The sequence below is a fragment of the Semicossyphus pulcher genome, unplaced genomic scaffold (genome assembly GCF_022749685.1).
Source record: "Semicossyphus pulcher isolate SPU_LCO1_2020_fin unplaced genomic scaffold, fSemPul1.0.p SCAF_3, whole genome shotgun sequence".
Classification (NCBI taxonomy): Eukaryota; Metazoa; Chordata; class Actinopteri; order Labriformes; family Labridae; genus Semicossyphus; species Semicossyphus pulcher.
Genome location: NW_027211704.1, coordinates 16,870,760 through 16,896,634, shown reverse-complemented (window position 1 = coordinate 16,896,634; position 25,875 = coordinate 16,870,760). Strand labels below are relative to the sequence as shown.

Sequence of the window (25,875 nt, the reverse complement as noted above, 5' to 3'; positions counted from 1 at the left end):
ACCTCGAATTCAAGATTTCTAACTATGAAAGCAACTGAGCACACTGTGCTGTGTGTGTATGTGCCAATGTACACTTAAAGCTCCTGTGAGGAGTTTTTCGTTGGTTATGAAACAGACTGAAATCAATTCTGTTGCCTCTATATGACCTACAAAAGCAAACCAGATCATCAGCGACAAGACTGATTATTTCTATATCGTCATTTTTAATGCCTGTAATCGCTGGTGGGGGGTAGGCGTCAGACGAAGCGATTAACTGCACGCTGCCTTTGTTTACATATTCCAGGGCAAAAAGTGAGTGACACATATGACTGTTAAAGAAAGCAGAAGGAGATTTTTTGTTAAAGAGCACCACTTAAGCCTGTACAGGACAAAATCAGCTGGAGAGATAAGAGGTACATGGCTGTGTCAAAAGGGGGCGCCAAAATTGAAAACCGAACGTTCCTCACAGCAGCTTTAACATGACAATTTTTGATCAACACTTTTGTCCATTTCATTCGACTCACCATCTAGTTTCACAAAATACAATATCTAGTGAATAAATAAAGTGCACACAATGTTATCTGTCAAAATATTCTGTTTTCTTATAATACATGAATGAGTGATTGTTCATTTTAAAGTTACAAGCAGGCCTCTCTATTACATGATGAACAGCCCCTCTATTTGATGATACATACAGTACAACGCCAGCAGCTGAGTATATCTCTTCATCAATAGTACACACAGTCACACGCAATTATCATGATACTTTTGTGAACGTCTGCAAGCTTGTGTTCATCTTATATAGGAGACATTCAGCTTTTGTTTAATATAGGAACATAAAAAAATAAGTGACTCGTTGATGTCAAGGAGACTCCTACTTTATAATGGAAAAATAAAGAGGGCTCAAACACTCGTATTCACAAGGCAGCAAGGACACTCTTCTATCAGACTATAAAGCAAATGTGTTGTTCCTAATACAGTCGCTGAGCCCAATTCAAGATTATTTTCCTCTCTGCCTGTCCTGTAAGTTGAGTACGAGAAACTTAAGGGTTATGGCACACCCTAGGGACCGGCACTAACTTGAAATGTTTGTGAAACTCTAATGGTTGCTTGGTGTCACTGAGCCCAGCATTGGTGATCTTTTACAACCACTCAAGAACTGTTATTCAGTCTAATTATCGCCCGACTCTGTTAACTCTTGGTTTCGCTGTTAAGCTGAGCGAGTTTAAGTGAAAGAGGCATGTAAAAATTAGGCAAGTGTGTGATTCAGATACACAAGCCCTATATCACTTATCCATTCAGGGCAGACCTACAAATTTAGTTGGATAATGATGTTTATGATTCAGTCACACATTGAAATGAAGCTTCATGTACAACACAGAACAGTCAGAAATCTGAAGGTGTTTACTCAGGTTTGTGCCAATATACAACAAATTAATTCAAAAACATATGTATGCAGTAATTATGTACAAATTAAGTTCCAAGTAGCCACAATTATTCACAAACTATACAAATTCAGCCCTTTTAACTACACCTCTGAAGGATCCTTAGAAAAGTATCGTGTGGATTAATTACTCTAGTACACTGAAGCTAATTGACATTGTAGCTTTTCTTGTTTCTTTGCTAAATTCAGGTAAATTAAATATAGGCAGTCCTCGTCAGAAACAAAAAAAAATACAAACTTAAATTATTACCTACTTAATATCTACCTACGGCCTTTAAAGTGTTTTTTTTCCTTTGAATCTTTTTATCAGCACATGGCAACCAAAGGGAAAGCCACCTTTTGGAAACACTGTTATGAAACACCTCTACGAATATAAAGTGCCACGGCATGTGTGCGAAACCCTCTGTGATCCGCAGTCCTGTTTACTGTAAATGTAGCGTGACAGAAAAGACGAGCGGGAAATGAAATATGAACCTTTGAGTAAAAAGTCTTTTGTTTTTCCAGAGCTGGACGCATTCACACTTAAGTAAAGACAACCTGTGCAAACATTCATCCATTACGTTCAGGTATGCACAATGTCAGGTTGTGTCACTCAAAATAGGGACTCCTTTGTGTATGTGTAGGTAATAACTCAGCTGTCGACAGTGTGCTGCTGAAAACTTTAGAAGTAGATATTCTGAGTCACTGAAATGTTTCTAAAAAGATACATAGTGTACCTGTATTTTCTAGCCATCTATCAAAACTGAATCCCATCAAAAAGGGGAAAATGCATAACTTAATTCAACCGCACATGTACAGCTGAGATGTTGCTGCCTCATTGTGCAGCAGACAGTTTAACTGGTGCCTACTACAGACACATATTGCCTATTCAAGACACATAAACAGGTTTAATAGCAGGAACTGAAACTGATGTGGGCAGCCAGGTCCTCCTCCCTGCTGGTCTCCACAGGAGTTCATTGTCACAAAAGGTGCACTGAATAAGCTCATATGTCCACATCGTCTGAGTCAGAGGTGCTGGATGACTGCGACTCCTCCTGGGACTCCCCCCACACAAACCTATAATTGTTCTCCAGTTCCTGCTGCCTCTTTTGCTCTTTGTAAACCTCTTCTGTGCCTCCAGTCTGTAAAATTCAGAAAAAAAAGGCTTGTGTTAAAAACAATCTATTTGACACACAACAGAAAGATCTAACTATGTGTTGCAGCCCTCACGCTGATATGCTGAATGCCAAAGACAACACGTTCAGACACTCAGCGTAGCAGAGGTTGGCAAGAGAGAGGAAATCCTGCGGTAAACCAAAGGTATGCAGGTTTCAGTGAGGCAGTAAGCCGCCCGGATTCCTAACAAATCCTGACTTTAGGTTAATTAGTTGCTAGTTGCCACAGATAGAAATCATCACTCTCACTCATAAGGAAGCATTTGCTGAGTGAAAAAGCATATCAGCTCCCTTACCTTACAGGTTAATGTTTTATCTCATAAAGGTGTATTTATCTAAGGTAGAAGAGGATGTGTGGGAGAGGCTACAATAAAACTCTGTGTACCCTCCCACAACCTGAAACCCATAGATCATTACTTATTTAAATACTTTAATGACTGGCGCTTTACTGTTTACTTACTTGTTGTGGTAAAATGTGTAAATGTACCGTTATGTACTTTTTGTTGTTGTTTTTGTGGAGGTTGTGTGATTGATTGTTTTTTTTGTATGTGTATGTTGTGTAGAAAAAGCTTATTGTGAAAAACAAACAAAACAATGTAATCAAACAGATTTTTTTTTGTTTAAAAAAAAAAAAATTGAAGAACTAAAATAACTTCCTTATGTACATTTTGAACATCTACCGCTAACATCATGAGGAAAGCTAATAAACATATTTCCCTAAATGTCCAACTATTGCTTTTAGCTCAAAGTGATACAGACTAAACATAGACTTATTTCCACACATTAAAAAGTCCACAAAAAGTCTTGATTTGTTCTTATAACTCAACAAACTGAAATCTGTTAAAATACCAAACATATCTCATGCCTACACTCTAAAGATTTAACATCAGAGGTAGTTGTGCTAAACAATGTTTTTATGCAGCTCGACACATTTGCAAGAACAGCTGCCTCTTTTCTCAGACAGCCTGATTTTATTCACTCAGCAAGCACACAGCTGCAGACAAACACAGTATGATAGCACGCAACTCACACTCAAAAGGATCCAAATGAACCCAATAAAAAGTCACCATCGCAGCTTAAATTACCAGAAGATTTATGAGGAGCTCCCTGAAGGATTTTGTATCTTCTTCAGTCAGCCACTGATCACCTGCCTCCTCTGCATTTTTTCGCGTCAAGATCTTCACCTCGATTTTACCTAGAAAGAAAACACAGAGGACAAGGCAGGCTTTCCAGTTAAACACACGTACGCCAGGTGACTCAGAGAAAAACAATGTTAAAAGAAGAAAAAATCGTCGTGAACAATGGTACAAACACAACAGTGGATGTAAAAGAAAGCACACACATGGACTACACACCTTTCAAGTCCCTTTGTCTTTAAGATAGACTGCAGTCTGAGGTTTGTTTTTTTTGCTACCATGATCTCTTTGCAATCATAGAAATGAAAAAAAAAAAAACGCAAACGGGGAGCTTGTCGAATGTCCAAATACTAATTCTGGCTTCATAGATTTGGTCTTCTGTAAAAGCTTATGGTTTTAATGGCTTGCAGCCTTCAGTTCTATTGTGATAGCATTGTCTTTTGAAGAGCTAAACCCTGCAAAAATCTGACAGACGTATTCTTTTAGACAAAGATGAGAGGAGGAATAGGCTCAAGATGACAGATGGAAGAGAGAAAAGGCCGTGAGTGTTTCGGGCACTCCCCCCTCCATACCTTCTGCCTTCAGTCCTGCTTTCTCTAGCTGTTCTTTAACCACGTCCTTTATGTGCTGCCACTGGGGGTCTCCTTCGCCCATCTCCTGAACTTTGACCTCCCCATCAGGGCTGCTGCCCGTCTTATACTTAGTAATTTTGATCTTAACATGGTCGTCAGCCGCTTGGTCTGGGGTGACGAGACAAAAGAGGGACAAACAACACAGTTCACCTCAAAAGCCGTCAGCAGGGCCACAGATGGAGGAGGCAGGAGCCATGAATGTGTCATCTCAAACATTTTACATATACTTCAATTACTGCGATTGATTTCAGGTATTTTGAATAAATTACTTAAAATGATCACAGATACATTGATGGCAGCAGAGGAAATTAACTGACTAACTGCAAGAATTCAATTATCAGTCTGACGATATACATTTTCTGAGGATTAACTCAACGTGTGCGTCTATTCTGGGATGAAAGATGTCACGACAAACATCGACCGGATGAAATGTGAGGATGATCAAGGCGGATACAGTGTACAGATGTGAACATGGCCACAGGGACAGGCTGCCTGGTTACCTGGCTGCTTCGGAGCCAGGCTGGGGCTGCCTCTGGTGGGGTCGTTGGCTCTTTGAACTCCTGCTGTTTTCTGCTCCGTGTCCGGGACGTCTTTCTCCTCTAATTGATCGAGCAGCTTGTCCAGTGTCGTCTCCAGTGTCTGCGTCGCCTGAGTGCGATCAAACTCCCCTTTCAGACCTTCTGTCTCTAACTCCTGCTGGGCCTAAAACACAGAGCAAAGTTAGCTCATGTCATTGTGTGAGACCTGCCTGATAACACAACAATAGATATGATCTCTATGTGTCCACCTCGTCTATGATGTTGTCAAACTCCTTCTGCATTTCCTCCTTTAACTCCTCAATCTTATCCAAAGAGAGGTCAGCATCAAACATCTTTGCATCAAACTCCCGCATGAGGCGTTCTTCTTCTTCGCTTATCTCTTCCTCGCCGAGCTTCTCCGTCACGCTGTCGCTTGTTGGTTTCTCTGCCTGACTTTCTGCTTGGTTTTGTGCTTTCTGGAAGAAAAAAAAATGCAGCACTGTAATAGGAAAAAAGAAAATACTCTCAGAGAAGAGTACAAGGAAAGTAATGGTGATGAGTACTGACCTTCCTGTTACTCTCTTTGAGGTGTTGGACGAATTTCATCAGGTCTGCTGGGTCGGTGATGATTTTAAAGTTGAATTTTTCCACTGAAAGAGAATAATTTGAAGAGGAAAAATTGCTAATCCAAAAAATAGTTAAGCTAAGTACCATAAAATACCCCATCTGGACTTCATACTGCTCAATTTTTCATATCAGACATCATAACTGCTGTTGTACCTTCATCACCATCGTCGATAACTTCATTGTCTGTGAGTGAGTCATAGTCGGCATCATCTGTTGCCTGTATGTGGGGAAAAAACGTTGTTGTTGTTGTGTGGTTAGAAGCGTCTACTTACTCCACCCTCCACTGTTTGGAATTTTTGGGAGCATTTCTGGGGAATTAAACTGATTCAAAGACATATTTCTGTACCTCATCATGCTGTTGCGTCGCTGTTTGTGAACTCCCTGGCTTCGTAACGCCCTCCCAGAATTCAGAATCTTGTCCCTCCTCTGACCCGGCATCCTCAGACACTTCTGCAGTGTCTGTTTCAAAACAAATGCCCATCATGCATTATATACAATAAAAACACGGAGATTTTTATGTATTGGTAAGAAAACTACTCTTTTCAAGTGTAAAATAATGCACCTTTTCGGTCCGATGGGTCCAAGTCATCACTGGCTGCAGGTGAGGTCTCCTCTGTTGTCACATCCACTGCTCCATCTGTCCCTTCATTACCAGCCAGCATCTCGTCAAGACTCCTCAGCTCCTCCGAGATCTGCTCCACTTTACGCTTTGTGTCCGCTGGGAGCAAACAGATGAGACAGTGAGGAGGAGGAAGAGGGAAAGAAAGATCGTGTCACACATTCCTCATTTCCTCATTCCTCATGCTTCTCCAACATGATGTCCTGTCTCATGAGGAAAAAACATTAAAGTAATGAAGTGAGGTTCTCTCCAAATGCTGAATCATAGTGACCTTCATTGTAACTCACAGACTTGAGCTTTGACGTAGTCCATGTACTGTTGGGCACTTAGCGCTGGCTGGCACACGATTCCCTGTGGCTTGGCAGTGGATGGTGGCTTCAAGAATGGATGCTGGCAGGTACGACCGGTATGAACAGTCAGCACATAGCGACACGACTGAGGCTCGTCTACTCGGGCAATGTAGTCACTGGAGCCTTCTTCACACACAAACTGGAAATAAAAGGTGTTAACTTGTCAATATGTTCAGGGGGATCCTGATGGTTAATCATGGGTCTTTACATTAACTTCGTATCTCTGCTTGGAATAACAAAACAGAAAACTAAAGAGAACCATACAGGCAGCAGAGAACACGAAAACAACTCATATTCAAATGTCTCACCCGGACTTCGGTCTCTCTGGGATTTCCATTTAGGTCACACTTTGAGCCGTTCACATAGGTCTGACTGTGGTAGCGCTTCAGCCTGTGCTGTTTGGACGCCTGGGGAATTAAACAGAACAGAAACTCATTTTGTAATCCCTGTGGACAGTGGGGCTGAGTGCTAAGGCTGTGATGGCTGAATTTTTCTAACCACAGTGAAACACTTACGCCCCCTTGCTGTTCAGCACGCTGTCGGAGTATGTTTTGTTTATTTAACTGCAGCGCGTCCCCCAGACGATAAAACATCGTCGACATGAGTGAACACAGCATGAGCGGCGGAAACGCGAGTTTATTAATCACTACTTAGTTCGTATCCTTCATAGTTGAAATTAAATCCGTGGTGACCATATTAATACAGTCTACGGTGGTGACTAGGGTGACCAGGGGTCCGTTTCACAAAGCAGGTTCAACAAACTCTGAGTCTAACCCTGAACTCTGAGTCGATCTACTCTGAGATAGGAACCTCTGAGTTTTCGGTTCCAGAACAGCTGATCAGAGTTAGTTCAATCAACTCTGAGTAGGTTCACCCGGAGTTAAGTGCGTGCACGCTGACTATAAAAAGCCAGCATTAATGGAGCCTCGATACCACGATTCACCATGGCAACGGTACACAAAAAGAGGCCCTCCTACGTCACACCAGCGGAGCTCGAAATCCTCACGCGGACGTTCAGCGAATACGAGCATGTTTTTAGAAAAACAAAGTAACACGGCTGCAGCTGCAAAAGAGAGAGAAGCGGCGTGGGAAGAAACTGCTGCTCGAGTAAATTTGCAAGTTTGAACCGGTCTATTTATTTAATACTTAATCACGACCGGAAGCTCAAATTTATATTAATTTAGGAGCAATCCAGCGGGAGAAAAAAACATACATAGAAGCACTTCAATCATATTTTAAATATTAAACAGATTAAATATCATTCAGTGGCTGTTTTAATGTGCATCAGCTTTATCCCTAACATGATGCTGACTTCACATACATTATAATTCATGTTGATTAAACTGAATGTGTTAGTTTAAAAAAAAAAAAAATCCAATAACTAACGGCGTCTTATTTGAGCGCTCTCGGCAGTGGTGGTGGAAAATCTAAAAATGATGACTTTGACACAGATTTGTCTTTTGATTTTTTTAATCATAAATATAAAAGACTTTTGCAAAGCGGTCAGAGCAGCACAGAGATGCAACGTTTCTTCTTTTAATTTGGTAACCGCTCAAACACACGCCTGAGATGGGCTGAATGAATAAGGAAGTAGAATGAGGGTTTTATATTCTAGAAGGAGGAGACAGAGCGAAACTCTGAGTTTCCTGAAGAAAACCTGCTCGCGACCAGGTTAGGTTCACAGACTCAGTTACCATAGTAACCAACTCAGAGTTAAAGTTACCTCTCTTTCTGAAACAGCAAACCCGAGGTTTCCCTTATTTCAGGGTTAACAAACTCGGGGTTTTCACTAAACCCGCTTTCTGAAACGGACCCCAGATGTCCCGCTGTGTGTGGGACAGTCACGCATTTCCATTACTTTTCAGAGACGTTGTCCCGCATTGTTATTGACAGTCAGACTCCACTTTTGAAATGCGTGTTTTATAATCTGGCATTTATCAAATAGCTGTGTGGAGAAAGCAGTGAGGGCTGTCATCACGGGCCGGGGTGGGCTGGCTGATCCTGTATATCAAACTGGGATGCGGATGCAAGTTAAGGGCGCGCCCACAACAACAAACAGTGCAAAACAGGTCAGAACGGCACCGGCATGCAGCACGAGACATGGAGGAAAGGGAAAGCACGACCCGTACGGCTAAGAAAAGGAAATGCAACTACAACAAAGACTGTGGTAATAAACATCGACCATGTTTCCAGACTCTGAGATTGCAAAGAAAATGTGGTGTGGTCGTACAAAGGCAGCATCCATAGTTACAGATGTGCTTGCACCTGCCTCTGTGGAGAGTTGTTTGAGAGAATTAAAAACGGCAGTGGTTCAAGAGCTCCCAAGTGATAAAAAAGTCATTTTTTCTTCAGATGCATCTAATCATGGCACTACAAAACTCTTCCCACTGTCTTTGAGATATTGGACACCAGAGCCGGGTTTGAAAAGCAAGATTAACTTGAGAGGCATTGTGAAATAGCATGAAAGCTCCATGCTTACTATGTTTTCTCACGTGAGAGAACTTGGGAAAGTTGCATTTAAATGAGATATATTTGTTAAGTTTTTATTTGCAGTCTTGTTATGTGCTACTGAATCAACCAGATGGCAAAGCATAGTAGTGTTATAAGCTAAGGGGCAGAATAGAAATGTTTATTTTTTTTAAAGTTATTTAAGACTACCTCGATGCATTGGTATCCCACATTGTCCCACACAAACGTAGTCTTTGCCCCACATCTGGTGAATTGGGATCTGGTCACCCTAGGGGTGACTGGCTAATTGTTGTTGTTGCGGCTAAACTAGCATGTTGCGAGACCGCACACGGGCCCGTCTGCGCCGATTAGATGTGCAGAGGGTTAAAACAGTGTGGCTCAGCCAGCCAGGTTTCTTTTGCCTGAGGTGCTTCCCTAGGACGCGGATAGTGAGTTCACTGCGTCCCTTCAGATTGTAATGCATTAGAGACGTAGAAAGCGGTGATGACGGCCGCCAACCGCGGTATTACAGTTATGCGGTTACCGCTACAGCCCTTCTCAGTGCAATCCAAAAGTTGAATGAGCTGCTTCTGAAGAACAGGAGAAGCTGTTAAACGGCCAGAACTAGTTTCACCATTTTTAAGTAGCTAAAGATCTTAGTGAACGCGTGCTTGTAAACACTTGTAGCGTTCCAACAGATACTAAGGCAGCCACACCTAGGAGTTACAATCTGAGGGTAATCTGAGAATCTGTTTAAAATAACAAAGCAGCCTGGGCGGGAACTATTTTGCTGCACAATACCTTTACCTCGGATATGACTGACAGTGCTTCATTTGCTGTGATAACCACAACAGCAAGGGTGTAGTTCAGATAATACAATCATGCAGTTGCCGATTGTCATCTTGAACGTACTTCAGAAACCTCACAACATGTACTGATAAAAAAACCAACTACTTAGAAACATAAAGGCGACTTTACCTTTGCTGTTTCGTTGCTCCAATCAAATTCAGATTCGTAATAACCCAGGAAGAGTACGTCCCCTTTGATCTCGGTGTCTGAGGAGAAAACAAGCGACGTGTCAAAGACAGCTCAAAGAGATTGTGTTATGAAACGAACTGATTAAAACCATGGAGGTGCTTTATTACCTTCAAGGTGGTACTGCCTGATATGCTGACCATGGCAGAATTCATACGTCCACCAGTCCTTCGTCTGCAGAAAGCACAGATAGCAAATATAAACAGTAACCGACTTTTCATTTAGGCTACTCGCAGTATGGCATCAATATCAAATATCATCCCATTGGAGCCAAAAACACTCAAACAACTTATGCAAACGTCATTTAAGCCCACAAGGAGTGACCATGAGCACTAGAATATGGATACATCAAAACATAATTAAAAAACACCCAAACCATGCCGGCAGCATCAATGCGAAATAAAACAAATGTCACCAAACACACAAATAAAGCTAGTGGTTGGGTCGTGTGTGGCATTTCATCCGGTAGATACTAAACAGATACGTTTTGAACCATCAGATGTACCTGTTCCATATTGTTAAACACCATGTGGGTCATGTGTGCTGCTTATAAAGGAATGTAACAGCAGAAACAAGGAAACAGGCTATATTATCAGATTGATTTGAATCTGTGCTTGTAGGCAGCTACATATGGATGTAGATGTTCTGCTTGATATTTATGACTGTGGTTGATTTAAACAAAGTTTGACTGGTTTCACTTATTTTATTTCTTTTATTGTAGTCTTGCACCCAGTATTATGTATGTATGTATGTATGTATGTATGTATGTATGGCTGCTCAGTGTTAGTCAGAATCATTGTTGATGTGCTGCTGCCTGACTTGGTGAGGACACTCTTGAAAAAGAGATTTCTTAGTCCCAAGAGCTTTTTTTCCGTACAGTGGAAAACCCCGAGCACTTCATTTAAACTCAGTGAGCCTTTTAGACCTGTTTCAGTTTATACAAAATATTTACTCAATCCTAAAGTCCTCCACGCTGCCATGACTGATTGTGATGAATATTTACTGGACTAGAGATACAGAGGGATTCTTTTAGTGTTCCTCACAGCCACAATTACCTGATCGGGCAACAAAAATGAATTGTTTTAGGTAACCAGACACGAGTAGCATGAGAGGAAATAAGTATGTCATTGGGAACTGGTTCAACGAACATATCATATCATAACAATGACATAAAAGATATCAGTTTCTTTCCCTGCAGTCACATTAGAGAGGAATGTTTGTGAACAGAGGTGAGACATATGCTCATATTCTAGTGCTAAAACACCCATGGAGAAAGTCAGTGATGCTCCATGTACTGAGTATGTACTAAAGGAACCTTGACTTATCTAATTTGTACCAGCTAAAATTAAAAGGCAGAAGTACGGAGACAGTAGCTGAAATCATGAATCATTTATGTTATATAATCTGAAAATATCTGTCTATGTAAAAAGTGAACCACTTCTTGCTTTACCAGCTTTTCAAGGTCCAGTGAAGTAAATCTACTGAAGTAGAACGACTGTGTCTGTACAGGAAAGACCGCATGTGAGAATATTAAATAGTTTCAGAGGCTCCTTTCACACTTTGTCTTTTGTAACAAGATGAATCAGGGCCGACTCTTCTGCAGATCCGGATGTGGCAGGTGGCTGTCAAGACACTGAAGCACGTCTCAAGTGCGTGAGCAAACCACATGTGATCAGGTTTTCCTTCTATAACCTGTATTTTATTAAATCTCAGAGGAAACTGCACAGTACACTGAAAAACACATTCATGTTCTGCCATACTCCTGGTTATAGGACTGTGTTTTCTCACTGGTATTTTGCCTTTTCAATGGACCTGAACAGTCTGAATTGTACATCGTCTGCTTGTCTGAATTTCCTGTGCTTTTATGCACTCTGAAGAGTTGACAGAAATAGATTATCTGGTGTTAGCAGCCCATTGTCTTTCGTACATGGTTTATGACTTTGGTGGGTTTTCTTTTTTTTCATATAAAGCGGTCATTTTCACTTTAGAGTACAACACCAATGTACAATGTAATTCCTCAAATTACAGTGTTCTTATAGAGCACACCAGTACAGTATGTACCAAAACATAATTGTAGGTACAAGGGAACAAGTAAGTGAAAGAGGGAGTAACAACTTAAAAACAGTTTGCTTTTTAAAATGGGTAATTATTCTGTTGCTACCTGGTACGGTATGACTTACGGTGCAACACCTGGCGTTTTAGAGGAAGTGAAAAAGAACCTACACACTATTTCTAAATACGGGACACCTTTTAATATTGACTTGACCATCATTGTGTGGCAGCTGAGATTTTCTTTTGTAGAGCTGTTCTTCAGGGATGACCTTGATATGTTTGGGAAGCTGTTGCCTTTTGGTTCTGGTACGAGGTCTTAAAATGGTTTAACATTTGAGACGGGCTGAGTTTCAAAGTAAGTAAATTATTTTTAACTTCTAATTTTGAACTTATGCAATGACTCTCAATAAAGTTTTAGTTCCCTATTTTGTAAGCATCTGGAGGAAATGTTGGTACCCCATCCCCCACAAGCGTATAGCTTTGTTGCTCAGCAACCGTAACAAAAAAATACACAATAGTTCAAAAATACACATTTTAAATTGTTTTTGAGCTCCCCTGTAATAACTCAAACTTCATATCTTCTTCTCTTGTTCCTACATGTATGTACTAGTACAAACTATGCTTTAAACTAAAGCATAACACTATGATCTCCTATATCTAGCATGTTGTGTTGCCTCATTAAATGAGAATTTGAAGTATTTGATGTACAAATTATATGCGCAAAATCAGTTTCCAAACATCATAACTATTTGATTAATTGATCAATCAGATAAGCAGTTGAGAACTAACCTTCACCAGACACTGGTTATTGTGCATTGGACTGAGTAGGTCAGGGATGTCAGGCCCGGTGTACCCTGGTGAATCAGGCTCAGATGCAGGATCCTGATGGAACCGCACAGCCATGGCTGGGAGTCGACACTCATACAGCTGCTTGTACTTGTTGGACACCATCATCACCTCCTCTGTTTTGGTCTGCAGTAGAGACACTGGCATGTAAACTTCAGTATCTTTAGGTGTGACAGTGCCATAAATGAACACAGTGGTGGATTATTTAAAGCTTATTAACAAACTGGTTTTGTAACTATTATCGTCGTTATTAATAAACAATCGAAATGAGATGAAACTAGCTAAAGTAGAAGTTATGAATAGATGTTGTTGTGACAGCTGTCAACAATGGTTGCTGCGTAGGTCACTTTGAAATAACTTTTGCAATAACGCTTCTTTAAATAACTTGCAAACGAAGTGTACATTATAAAATAGGTTTATCATCTAGCTAACATGTAGGCCATTCTTTACTTGCTTTTGTGTCATTTAGGAGAAGATATTTCACGCTGGGTTACAGTAGCCTACTTTCTAGCTGGCAAGCTAACAGTTAGCTTCCACAAAAACCCTTTCTTACCTGGCCCAGGATGACGGGATCGGGAAGAATTTGAATCCCATATTTCATCTCATTCAGCTCCTCTAAATTTAAAAAGGCTGGGACACAAAGGGGACATATTAACAGGAAAACGTACAATCTTTTTAGCCACCGTACTAAGGAAGCAGCCATGATTGACTCTCTCCTCAGTAACCCCCATTTGTCTCTGACAGCAACAAAACACAGAACGCCTGACATGGTAGCAGCTGATTGGTTGATGCGGAAACAGCTGCGCTCTCATTGGCTAATTTTGCTTTTCCAGTTCTGGGTTGTGTTAGTTTGTAATACCGGCACAGAGTGAGTGGGCGGCGACTCTACCTACATCCGAAATCATTATTAAGCAGCGCACATGTCAGCTGTCAGCGTGTGTCTTTCCATAAAATAAACTCACACGTTGATGCGTAAAGAAACCAGGCATACATGGACCCGCTGAATGAGGCGTGTCACAAATTAGCCAATTTAGTATGTTCTGATTATTTTGTAACTTGGCTAAGTCCATATTTCCAATAGTCCAAGTATATATTTTTTCAGCTAGTGCAAAACTCTACATGGGTACACCAACATTTCAACTTCAACTGTACCTTAATTTTGGCATTTTCTAAAGTCAGAATGGACTATAGTCCGACTGTCTAACAAAAACCCTCCCTTTAAACAGCACGTACAAATTCCCACGCATGATCCCAGACCAACAACACACACGCCCGCATGTTCACGACAGACTCCCACACCCAACCATCTGCGCACCCTCACGCATTAACATGCAACATTATTGTGGAGAAATGTTCATGAGCAGGTCTATTTGTTGAAACATGAGCCAAATATAATGCTTAATTTTCAGAGATCGTGTTTTGATGCATGACGTGTGTTATATGTTACATGCCGGAGCTTTATGCTACTGCCGCTCCGCTGATTGACCGAGTGGTGCGTTTAGGTGCGGTGCGCTCTCAGCTGTGCTGCTGATGCTGCTGCTGCAGGGGGAGCGTCCGTCCACAGCCTGCAGTGCTGCGATGTGCGGCCGCTTTATTTGTCTCCTGGCTGCTCCGTTTCTCCACATCTAATCTCATTTGCAGGACCACTGAGGACCAGAGTCATTAGGAGGAGCGACCTCCATGCGGGCGGGAGGTGAATCAGCTCACACTGCGCGTCTTTGAATCTGAGGTGAGCTCCCTGTTCATATGATTTCACTGTACTAACAATAGGCCTAATTCTAATGCTTATTTTTGTCGGAATTTTTGGCTCTGGGTGAACATTTCCCGGCTTCTCTACCGGACAAATCACGAGAAGAAAAGGAGAAGGCGTGGAAAATTTAGGAGCCACGTAACTGATGGTAAAATGTGTAAATGTAAAAGATCTTAGGTTTGATGAGACGTGTTTTAGCATTTAAGGAATGTTATCGAAAGACACATCAAGCTGTGTGTGCATGATCCCCCCCCCTGCAGTCTTATTCACGACAAGGTAGGCTAATAGGCCTGTCTGAGAGATCGTGTTATATCTGCAGCCAGGCATTTATGTTCGCTGGTCCCGATAGCAGGACAGATTCATGCGTTACTTGGACATTTTTCTTATGTGTGAGGATGATGGCCGCTAAGGAAGAGTCGCTGATGCAGAACAAAAATGCGGTTATTTAATATCCACAATCGGAGTAAGGCAAAGAAAAACAGTCACGCGCACTTTGGGAGGGACCCAGAGAGCTGTGTCCATGTATAGCATGTCCACCTTCTTACCTCCCCATTGGCCTGTTTGAAGGTTAATTAAACACAACAGAGCTCCTAATACAGAGCGCAGTTTAATTCTGAATGGCCTATGGGCATTTTCTCATTATTTAGATCATCTGACATCATCTCTTAAATGGTTGCACAGCTAATTATCATTCAAATGCACAATTTAAATCCATATGCAGGTCTATAAGACTGCTAGGGCCACCACTGTGCGGTTGAATCAGCAAGCTTAAACAGGAGACTGATCACACTTTGAATTTTCCATAAGTAATTGAATTATAATGATACTCCTTTAAGCATTCCAACACATTCTTCTTCTCTGTTATATTTACAGCTTTAATTGTGGCAAAAGATGAGAAGTAACTATGGAGATATGATTGTTTAACAACAATCTGTTGATAGATTGTTCTAAAGCTTTAATTCGTGGCTAAGATCTGCACGTTATAGAGTAGCCTATATTTTTTTTTACACAGTGAATCGAGACAAAAGAAAGAATCCTGAAGCTAAAGGTCTGATTATACATAAAAAAAATCTTGTTAGTGGATGAACTTTCCAGTCAGAGTCACTCACCTTCACCTGTGAAAGAAGCATCACTATTATATTTAATAATATAATATATTACTATACTATTACACTAAACTATTACTATAACAGAACAGGAAGAAGTGCTTTTAAAAGACCCATTTCCTGTGCAAGATGTTTAAGTGCACTAGTCTAAAACAGCCCAGCTGATTGGCTGCTCAGCGCTGATCCTATCCATTGCACTCCTCCTCTATTGATTTTTTTTTTCCAACCTACTACAAGAACGTCAAATTTGGTCTGCCCCCAACCCTACAGGATTTCCCCTGGGGGGGTGAGACCCTGCAAGCAGCTGCTAGAGCACCATATGGACATTTGACCGTGTTTTTATGTGATGATGTAATTGCTTTGTGCACTTCTGTATATCATTTTCTATGGGAATACGGCTGTGATGTGTTCATTTTTTTTTCTGTTTTCAGCTTAATAAGCTTTTATTTTGTTGGATTGCAGATGGGGAAGGCGCTCACTAATTTCTGTGACTATCTACATGGTTTCTGGAGATGCAGGTGCCTTCAGAGGATGCCTTTTCACTGACTGGATAGAGGCTGCTGGGTATGTATGTGTTCTTAGATTGATAATACACGCAGAGCTGACCATTTAAGAGAAGAAAAGTATTACACAGGTAACATATCTGCAATTTTAGCCATGAATGTAGAACACATCTCGTGGAATCCCTCAGAACAGCAATACTCATTATGTTTATGTGCCAGCAAAACAAATAGGAGTATATGTTAATAGGCCATGATAAAGGCATTCCTTCTTTAATCCACTGACAATTTAATTCAATGGTTTTAATGCCATTAAAAATTCAGAAACAATGTTTTAGCACTTTTTAACAATTTCTTGACCAAATGAAATGAAATGTTTGACTCCTTTTGGCTCACTGAACTTGAGAGGAACAAAGTCGTAAGTTATTTGAGGAGAAAATATTTTTTTAAAAATACAGTGAGAAAAAAGGAAATACAGAAAGATTGTGTTTGGTTTGACAAGATCATTTTCCTGTAACTTCAGTGAGAGAAAAAGCCCCCTTTCCTAAAACCGAAAAAAAACCAGCCCACACATCAGCGATCTCTCAGAATCTTTCAGACGGAAATAGAGTTTTTGTTCATCATTGCTGGGAGGCCTGAGAAGGAGGTCATTGTGTAGTGGAAAGTTTCTGCAAAGTTAAACATCTGCTTCGAGCGAGGAGGGGTTGGAAGAGAAACAGAGGGAAGAAAACAACTTCCAGATTCTGAATCCTGATTTGAATGTACTCGCAGCTAAACGTCAGCCAACTGCTTGTGTTTTGTCTCTGGCTGTATGAATGTTACTTTCACTCTACGTGTGGGGTTTTTCACAGTTAAGCAGGAAACGATTCAGAAGCCATATTGTTGCTTGTTTGTTGTCATCCTGACCGCATTTAAAAACCTTTTACGACATCATAAAAAGCGACATCTTTATGTGTGATAGCGTCTAGAGACAAGCTCTTTATTTAATGAATGCTTTTACATCTATGTGGCTCCATCACGAACGTGACCACTGTCATGAGTCAATCTAGTTTAGTTATGATGTTGTTTTGTATTTTGGTGTTTTGATATTATCTTTGGTCACTTTGTCTCTTGTTGTCATGAGTTCTTGTTGTTTAGTTTGTATATTATGTTCCTGTGTTTGTTTTAGTCTGGTTTAGTCGTGCATTTCATGTAGAGAATTTCCTGTTTTACTTTGTAGTCCTGTCAGTCCTGAGTTTGGTTTCTAGTGTTTCCTGTTTTATTTTGTAGTTCTCGCCCCTTGTATGTCATGTCTTCTTTTACTTCCCTCCTTTGTTCTGTTTCCCGCCTTTCAGATTGTGTGCCCTGCCCTCATTGTGTTCACCTGTGTTAATTAGTCTCACCTGTCCCTGATAACCCTGTGTGTATTTAGTCTCTGTGTTCCTACCCTTCTGTGCCAGTTCATTTGCGTCTATGTCCGTGACCATCCAGTATCCTCGTGCCTCATGTTTCCTGGGTGGATTTTCATCTTGGCTTTTTGTTTTTGCCTTGTTTTATTTAAATATATATCTTAGTCTGCATCTGGGTCCTCAACCTTCTTGTTTCTACTGAAACCGTGACAACCACAGAGCATCTGAAGAATGCTCTGCAGCTCTGGAGTCATGATGATGGTTTGCAGGACCGATTTTAATTTCCAGTCTGTCTTACACAATCTACAAATTCAGCCAAAGCTAATGGGAGGCTTCAACATATCATGTGGATATCTTCCAAGGTTTCAGGCTTTTAGTATGAAATGCTGCTTCCTGTGAAGTGTTTATGTGCTGAGTCACAGAGGGAAAGTTACACAGAACATTTCAGTCCTTGGAAGATATCCAGTTTACCCCTCAAACAGTCTGATTTAAGCTTAGGATTATACAGCAGTAACTTTCCAACAGGCGAGCAAGTGCAGATATGAAGTACAAAAGCACTGGGACTTTGAACTGCGTGTATCACTCCGCTGCAGATGTATTGAATACTGTTACCAAGGTTGCAGCAGACGCAATTTATCTCCATCCATGGTTCCCAACCTTTCTCCCTCGGAGCCCCCCAGCCCGCACACACCCGCACACCAAAACAATAAAGTGATTCATTCCAAATCTTTATTGGCAAAAATGAACACCAATCAGCCTGTAGTTCTTTGTCGTTTGAGTTTATCAAAGTAATCTTTAGTTATTATAGTTGAATTTAAATAGGTTGATGTAGGCAAAACATATATCTGTGTGCAAGTATGGATGAATATATTTATTTAATACTTCAACAGACTTTGATTATCAAGTAAGTGCTTTTTTAATGATTTTATTTAACATATGCAAATCTAATCTCGACAATCTCAGTGCAGACAAAGCCTCACGCACCCCCAGCGATCTTTGGCGCCACCCTAAAGGGGGCCGGGAACCACTGATCTCGATAACTCACACATCCTACCAAAGCCACTGTCAACATGCTGTTATTCCACTGCCTTCTCGATAAATGCAAACATACAAAGAGTGTTTACTTCTAAGTGCAGCTTGTAGAACTGTTGTATAAAAGCAATATCACACTCAAGGTTGTGCTGTTGTACTGAATATCAGCACGGCTGTAATTATCTGCAGCAGTAAGCCTGGAGGATATTCAGTTAAGCTGCTCTCCCTCTGGTGTGATATTGCTTATTCTTTACACAGAAAAAAAGCACTGTGGATTATGTTTGACATCACTTATACTGATGTGAAGTTAGTAAGGGATCTCTTTATGGCAAGTGTAGACAGGAAGAATAACTAAAGCAAACTGCAAGTCTTTCAACATCCATCTGTCTGCGTCAGGTTTTAGGATGCGCTCCCTGAGGAAGACCGTGTTGCTCGCCATCCTGGTGTCCGTGGTGCTGGTTCTGGCCCTCCTCCACTCGTGGCCCACTCGTGCTTACACCACAGTGGACATGTGGCAGCGACCGGGGGCGTCAATAGAAAGACACCTGGAGGAGAGGCTCCCAGAACTAGACCACCGATTAGACCACATCCCCTTTCACGTGAGGGACGGCGTGGCGAGGTAGGTGCACATAAAGAGCTGAATTTAACCTGAGCTCAGCTTAAACCTGATTCCCTCTCATACATACTGTATGTCTCTGTTCGTACAGCTTGCTGGCGCGTAATGGCTGTATATGCGAGGGTGAGAGTGGAGGAGTCAACTTGCCCTTCTCCCAACTCTTATTCCCGCGGGTGTCGGCGCACCCGCTTCACACTGCCTTTGAGGCCTCTGAGCTGGAGGAAATGAAGAGGAGACGGGCCAAAGAGTACAAAAGTTTCCAGAAAAGGTAAATATATACTTTAGGTGCAAGTGTTAAATTCAGTCATGTCTGGATCACTTCTTTTTATTACAACATTATTTTTTCTCCATCAGGTCACAGACACCTGCAGATGTTCTCATCATTGCAGAGGCGAACAATCCCTTACAGTATCCAACACAGGGGGTGGAGGTACGACCCCTGAAAACAATCGTCATCCCAGGTAAGACTCCAGACAGACTGTGACATACATTTAAAAAGGCTCTTTTGTTTAATTAGATTGCTACTGAACAGTTAAACCTGGACAATTCTTATTATACACTTTCAGGTTTGGCCTTACATGACCTTCCCAGAGATCACTACTCAGTAAGTGTTTCAGTTTGTACGTCATTACCCTGCCGTGTTTTAGATCTCTGCTGTCCTCGTATCCACCAGCTTTTCTTTCCATCCTCGCTGCAGATAAACATCACTGCCACGCTGGGAACGCTAAATGTTGCTGCAGAGGTAGACGGGGTGAAAATCAAAGGTGATGGCGAGATGCACATGACCCTGTCGAGCGTCCTCCTGCCAAACCTGAACCGACAGCTGCAGTTTGTCACCTACACAAACACGCTGTTCCACCCGAGCACCGTGGACACAGGTAAGGCCTTAAAAAAGGTTTGTCTCAAATGCTTACTGGATTTTGTAATTTAAAATACTCATCTGACTTTAAGTGATTTTTCATTTATTTGTATTGGCTTATAGTGAACACTCTTGAAGATAGTTAGGAGAGACAGTGTTAGCACTACCATGTCTCTACAGTGAATAGAAGCTACAGCCAGCTGCTGGTTAGCCTAGCTTAGCACAAAGACTGGAACCAAGGCAAAAGAGCTAACTTAACTCTGTCCTTACAAATACATCTACAAGCACCTATTTAGTTTAACACATTATATCTTTAACTGAACAAAAAACACCAGAAAGAAAGTGTAAAAAACAACTATTTCTGTCTGTGTATTTTCTTACCCTGCGCAGTTGTCAGGCAACAAGCGTAGAAAGACGTTACCAACCCCAGCTATGAAATAATCATACACGTAACCACTGTCATTTAACCCTCAGGTTTCCATTGTTACGGGTTCATTTTTGCACTATGTAGCTGAATTTTGTAACCTTTGAAAAACAAAAACAGGCTAGCAGTTTCCCATTTGAATCATATGGACATAATGTTGGTATTAATCTTCTCATCTAAATCTTCATTAGGAAGCAAATAAGCCTATTTCACAAAATGTGGAGCTGTTGCTTTAAAGATTAAACCTTTAAAGGGGTGGTATTATGCTAATTTCAAGTTTCATATTCACTCTCTGATGCCTGTGAAGTAGCTTAGCATAATTTACAGTTAAAAAAACTCGAAACGACTCAACCAGCTCTGTCCCTTAAAAAAAAAACCTCGCCCCTAGAAGCCAGTTCTCTGAAGCCTGCTGTGGCTGCACTTTGTGATGTCACAAAGTGCAGCGTGTAGAAAAAAACCTGTGTGAAACCTGGCGTTCACAGCAGCCTGCAGACTGAGCTGAGAAGCCTGGGGATTACTCCAACATACTTTGACCTACAGATTTGAAACTTCACATGTTTAGTCTGAACATCCAACATTGTAACGTTATATATATGTCTTAAAATGTGGAACAGCATAATACCCCCTCTTTAAGATTTTAATACAATTTCGCGCTGGCAGAATTAACGATGTAAATAACCAAAGAACACATTTACTTGTCGTCAACGTTTTAACCATGTATGGCAGGTTATAATTTCTGTGCTCTCCTTTTGTCGATAGTATTAATATCTGTGTAACCAGGAGTAAAAAAATAACCTATTACACTCATCAAATGATCATTTTTGTTTTGTCTTTTAGTGCAGTTTGAGACAGAGGGACATCAAACCGTCTTCAGCATCAAGATCCGTCACGGTGTAACACCCAAACTGTACAACACGGGATCCAAAGGAGGTAGAACACATCACCTCCACGTCGACAGTGTCATTATTTAACCGCAGCACGTGGCTGCTATTTCTGTCGGTAACTGTTTTAAAAAATGGTCGTCTGATCTTCCCTCTCTGCAGAGTACAACGTTAGTGCCCTTGTTACCATAGCTACAAAGACGTTCCTGCGTTACAATAAGCTCCAAGATCTTATCGACAGCGTGAGGAAGTACTATCCTACTGTCACCATCGTGATCGCTGATGACAGTGAAAACCCCAAGACCATCTCCGGGCCTTACATCGAACATTACATCATGCCTTTTGGAAAGGTAGGGAAGAGAAGGACGCACACTGAAGTCTTTTTATTCCACATCTTTTCTGTCTCTGTCCATGTGTGCGATGTAAATTGTGTTGTCTATCTCAGGGTTGGTTTGCGGGACGAAACCTGGCCGTCTCTCAGGTGACCACAAAGTACGTGCTGTGGGTGGATGACGACTTCATCTTCACAGCCAACACCAAGCTGGAGAAACTGGTGGATGTTTTAGAGAGGACAACTCTGGACCTGGTGAGGGAGGAAATGTTTGTTCTCAGTGGCGGTCTGATGTTTTGAGATGTCAGTCACATCAGTGTGTGCGTGTGTTTTCAGGTGGGTGGTGCGGTGCGGGAGGCCACAGGTTACACAGCCACCTACAGACAGACCATCTCCATCGAGCCAGGGGAGGAGGATGGAGACTGTTTACACATGAGGAGAGGATTTCATCACGTCATCCAAGGCTTCCCCAACTGTGTGGTGACTGACGGGGTCATTAACTTCTTCCTGGCTCGCACCGACAAAGTGCAGCAGGTCGGCTTTGACCCGCGCCTCGCCAGGGTGGCTCACCTAGGTGAGTACGCCTCGCGTGGAATCGCGTTCATGTCAATGATACAGTTCAAACGAGAGCAGAGGTATGACTGAATGAATCTGCACAATCATCAACCAACTCTTAACAATTAAGTGTTTCAGTAATTCAGGTTTTTAAGATTAAAATCTCATCACAGTTTTTAAGATAGTATCATGTACCCGTGTAAATTCTGCAAAGCAATTATACTGTGAAATTACCTAATCAGCAAATGCACGCACCCCACACTCTGTGCTTCACTATAATTAAACTAAATGCATCAAATGAGATTTAATTTAATTAAGTCCCCTTATATCAAGTTTCCACTTGTTAGTTTTAAGGTTGTTAGAAACATTTTTTCCACCCTGTCTTCATGTTTTGATGGTTGCAAGTTCGATCAAATAATATTCTACATGACCTGTTGATGGGCTGCACGGTGGCGCTGTTGCCTCACAGCTAGAAGGTTCCTGGTTCGAATCCCGTTTCGGACAGAGTGGGCCTTTCTGTGTGGAGTTTGCGTGTTCTCCCCAGTGGATGCGTGGGTTCCCTCCGGGTACTCCAGGTTCCTCCCACAATCCAAAGACGTGCTCGTTAGGTTCATTGGTGACTCTAGATTGTCCATCTGTGTTGTCTGTCTCTATGTGTCGGCTCTCTGATTGACTGGCGATCAGTCCAGGGGGAACCCCGCCTCTCGCCCAGTGACAGCCCCCCCTCCCCATGATCTTTAAATTCGACTTGAAATGAATAAATTGAAGTTATGACCATGTTCGGCTTATTTTGTTTCTTTCTCTTTGTTTTTCAGAGTTTTTCATCGATGGCCTGGGATCGCTACACGTCGGCTCCTGCGATGACGTCATTGTCAACCATGCGACCAAAATCAAACTTCCCTGGGTCAGCCAATCAGAGAGCGACAAGACTTACGCCAAGTTTCGCTACCCGCCGGCCTCCTCTGACGCCACCCACACGAAAAACGGCCTCCTCTTCTTCAAGAACCGGTTCCAGTGTTTGACTCATAATTAGTTCCTCTCCCCTTATTGTGAGGGTTCCTCTGCTCTTCCTGAGTTGCCAAAGATGTTCTCCTCCTCCACCACCACCACTGCGTCCCGTCAGATAAGATTTCAGACAAACACTTTGGTTTGCCTTTTCTTAAAAACCTTTATCAGGCTATACTTTAGAGAAAATGCGCCGTTAGGGCAGTTTCAGCATGTTCATTCAGTCAGTGCAGAGCTCTGCAGGGAGCTAAAAAGTTCTCAAACGCTGTCCAGAAAGTTCAGGCTCTCTTCTAGAGCGGAAACATATCGTCTTGTTTACACAGACCTAAATTAATCCCAGCATAATAATTAATTCAAGATTAACGAGGGATGAGGCTATTTGTCTGTCAAATCTTATCTGGCTAAACATCCTTGAGTTGTTCGAACACAGAGGCCGAGCTTTGGGGAAGACATGGTAGCATCTTCACGGTCTGAGTCACTTCATTGCCATTCAATGCTGATGTGAGAAGAGGAACATGTGTCCTCCTTCATTTTGCACTATCCAACAAGAACGAGCCCGGAAAGCAATAGTGACATCAGAGACGAGGACTCAGCCTTAGCGAGGACAAAAGGGACACTGACCTGAAAGTGACAGTCCTGTACACACAGAGCAACGGTTTCCTTTCTACCAACGCCACATGAAGAACGCGTCCAGAACTTTCCCCCCCGGTGGTACTCTCGCTCTGGTTGTGCCAAAGGTTCGGCTGCTGGCTTTGGGTGTTTTTATCTGTTTGTGTTTTGCTAACCCCGCTTTTTTTACCCAGAGTCCTCTGTGTCATTTGAAAGGGCCCACGCAGCCTCGTTTTCGTCCTCCGCTGTCCGTCGCTCTCCATGTTTCTTCAGCTAACATCTTAAGACGAGACGGGTTTCTGTCCCGTGTAGCTGTGGAGAAACATTGAAGGTGATTTCATCTTTACATGCTGCCTAAAAGAGAAGTTGAATGAACCAAAGTGCATGTTTATTTTAAAACAGAAAATAACACGTGAATTGAGTGAGTGATCAGAGCATGGGAGGAAAACTGAGCGACACCCCGCGAGACAACGTCAATGAGACGATGAAGTCAGTCCTATCATCTCCTCTGTGAGAGTCTGTGTATGTTTAAGACTGATACACTCATGCCTGAAGTGATGATGCTGTTCTTTTATACCATGGCCTTTAGGTGGCGCCCTATCCTTCTATTGTTTAATAAGTCAAATTAGTTTTTAAACCCTCATTTGTTGTTAGCAACGAGGTGCCAGAGATTTACCTTCAGATTTTTTAATCTTGAGAGGAATATTTTGAAGCTATTTTGTGTGATCTTTCTGTATGTTATTTTCTTCACCAAAACGCAGCGTGAGCTCTGAGAACAGGGGTCAGAACCAAACGTAACCAGTGACACCATTATCAAAGGCTTCTGTGTAGTTGTGTGTTCAAAAGTCTGTCTCATGTTACGATCTGTAAGCGTCGACAGATCCCTTTTTAGAAAAAAACAATATTGATATTTATTGTATTGCACTGAAGATTTACTTGCCTGCTTCACACAAAAAGCTCTGGTTTGAGTCATGCGGTCACAGCATTTTTTTATTTATTTATTTCAAATGTTGACATATTAAAATGTCTGTGGAAACGTCTCTCTCTTATTCCCAGTGGAAAAATGCTACGTGTCGGAGGGCCGGGGTGAAAACAGGAAGTCACGGCTTCAGTCTCTTACTCGATAAGCTCCTCAAATGTGAGACAGAACGTGTGTCATCAAAGGTCAAAGTGCAGTTCTTAATCAGTGGTTCTCCTAATGACATCTTCACCCCCACACACTCAGCTCGTTATGTTATCTATTGAGTTTAGTGTTTGTTAGCTTTAACCTGCATCACAAAGTCACAGTATAATCTTGTACATTGCTTCACTTTATTACAATCATTATTTTAAGCCAAACAATTACTGAATATATTTTAAGACTGAACTTTTAGGAGGAATTGCTGAAGACAAAAATCCCTACTCTCACTCGATAAGCTAAGAGATGGTTACCAAAAACGATTAGCAGGCTTGAACATAAATGTTTTAGGGAACCATTGATTGATGAAGAATCAATATTAATATAACAATATATAATTTTTGGGTTGTTTAACATCACGTTTCACTATTTTTCACCATATCAAACTCAGAGTTTTGATCGTACTCAGCCTGTCAGGACACTGAAGCTATCATTTCAGAAAAAGCTAACGGCTAGCTAACTAGCCTTGTTGCCTGGTGCATGTTTTATCTAAGGAGATCCTTAGTCCTGTTTGTGAATTCATTCAGACAGGATGATATGGGGGTGATAAAAACATTATCAGCTCTTAGTTGTCAAAACAAGATGATAAGCTACAATTGAATGTGAATACTGAAAGGGAGGTGAAGGGTCAAAGGTCAAATACAGCAGCTGTAACAGCCGAGCCTCCATGACTCTCTGATACAAAAACATGTGCATGTTTTTAGAACTTCCGGCATATTTAAAAGGTTTGCAGAGTATAGATTGTGAGCTGTGCACAGAGGGCAACACAAGGACTTGTTAATGGGAGCAGACATGTTGTTAA

General features: G+C 41.6%; 2 protein-coding genes across 4 annotated transcripts; one reads left to right on the top strand and one right to left on the bottom strand.

The window, feature by feature from the left end:
* Positions 1–347: 347 nt before the first annotated feature.
* os9 (OS9 endoplasmic reticulum lectin) lies at positions 348–13,556 on the bottom strand. 2 transcript variants are annotated; one of them, XM_069678797.1, is made up of 15 exons: positions 13,394–13,556; positions 12,784–12,966; positions 10,053–10,116; positions 9,886–9,962; positions 6,768–6,866; positions 6,397–6,598; positions 6,053–6,208; positions 5,837–5,949; positions 5,644–5,707; positions 5,431–5,513; positions 5,133–5,339; positions 4,846–5,047; positions 4,286–4,453; positions 3,663–3,772; positions 349–2,544 (listed from the first exon to the last, which is right to left on the bottom strand). In XM_069678797.1, exons 1-15 carry the CDS (start codon positions 13,541–13,543, stop codon positions 2,407–2,409), a joined length of 2,016 nt encoding a protein of 671 aa, XP_069534898.1. In that variant the 5' UTR covers positions 13,544–13,556; the 3' UTR covers positions 349–2,406. The 2 variants fall into 2 exon arrangements, with proteins under 2 accessions (XP_069534899.1, XP_069534898.1); XM_069678798.1 differs by lacking the exon at positions 4,286–4,453 and having other exon boundaries at positions 348–2,544.
* An 849-nt stretch (positions 13,557–14,405) lies between these two features.
* On the top strand, positions 14,406–24,932 carry b4galnt1b (beta-1,4-N-acetyl-galactosaminyl transferase 1b). Of its 2 annotated transcripts, XM_069678859.1 has the most exons (12): positions 14,406–14,569; positions 16,159–16,260; positions 19,013–19,235; positions 19,324–19,500; positions 19,587–19,693; positions 19,799–19,836; positions 19,930–20,110; positions 21,353–21,445; positions 21,559–21,746; positions 21,842–21,982; positions 22,064–22,301; positions 23,098–24,932. In XM_069678859.1, exons 3-12 carry the CDS (start codon positions 19,021–19,023, stop codon positions 23,313–23,315), a joined length of 1,596 nt encoding a protein of 531 aa, XP_069534960.1. In that variant the 5' UTR covers positions 14,406–14,569; positions 16,159–16,260; positions 19,013–19,020; the 3' UTR covers positions 23,316–24,932. The 2 variants fall into 2 exon arrangements, with proteins under 2 accessions (XP_069534960.1, XP_069534961.1); XM_069678860.1 differs by lacking the exons at positions 14,406–14,569; positions 16,159–16,260 and having other exon boundaries at positions 18,863–19,235.
* Positions 24,933–25,875: the final 943 nt, after the last annotated feature.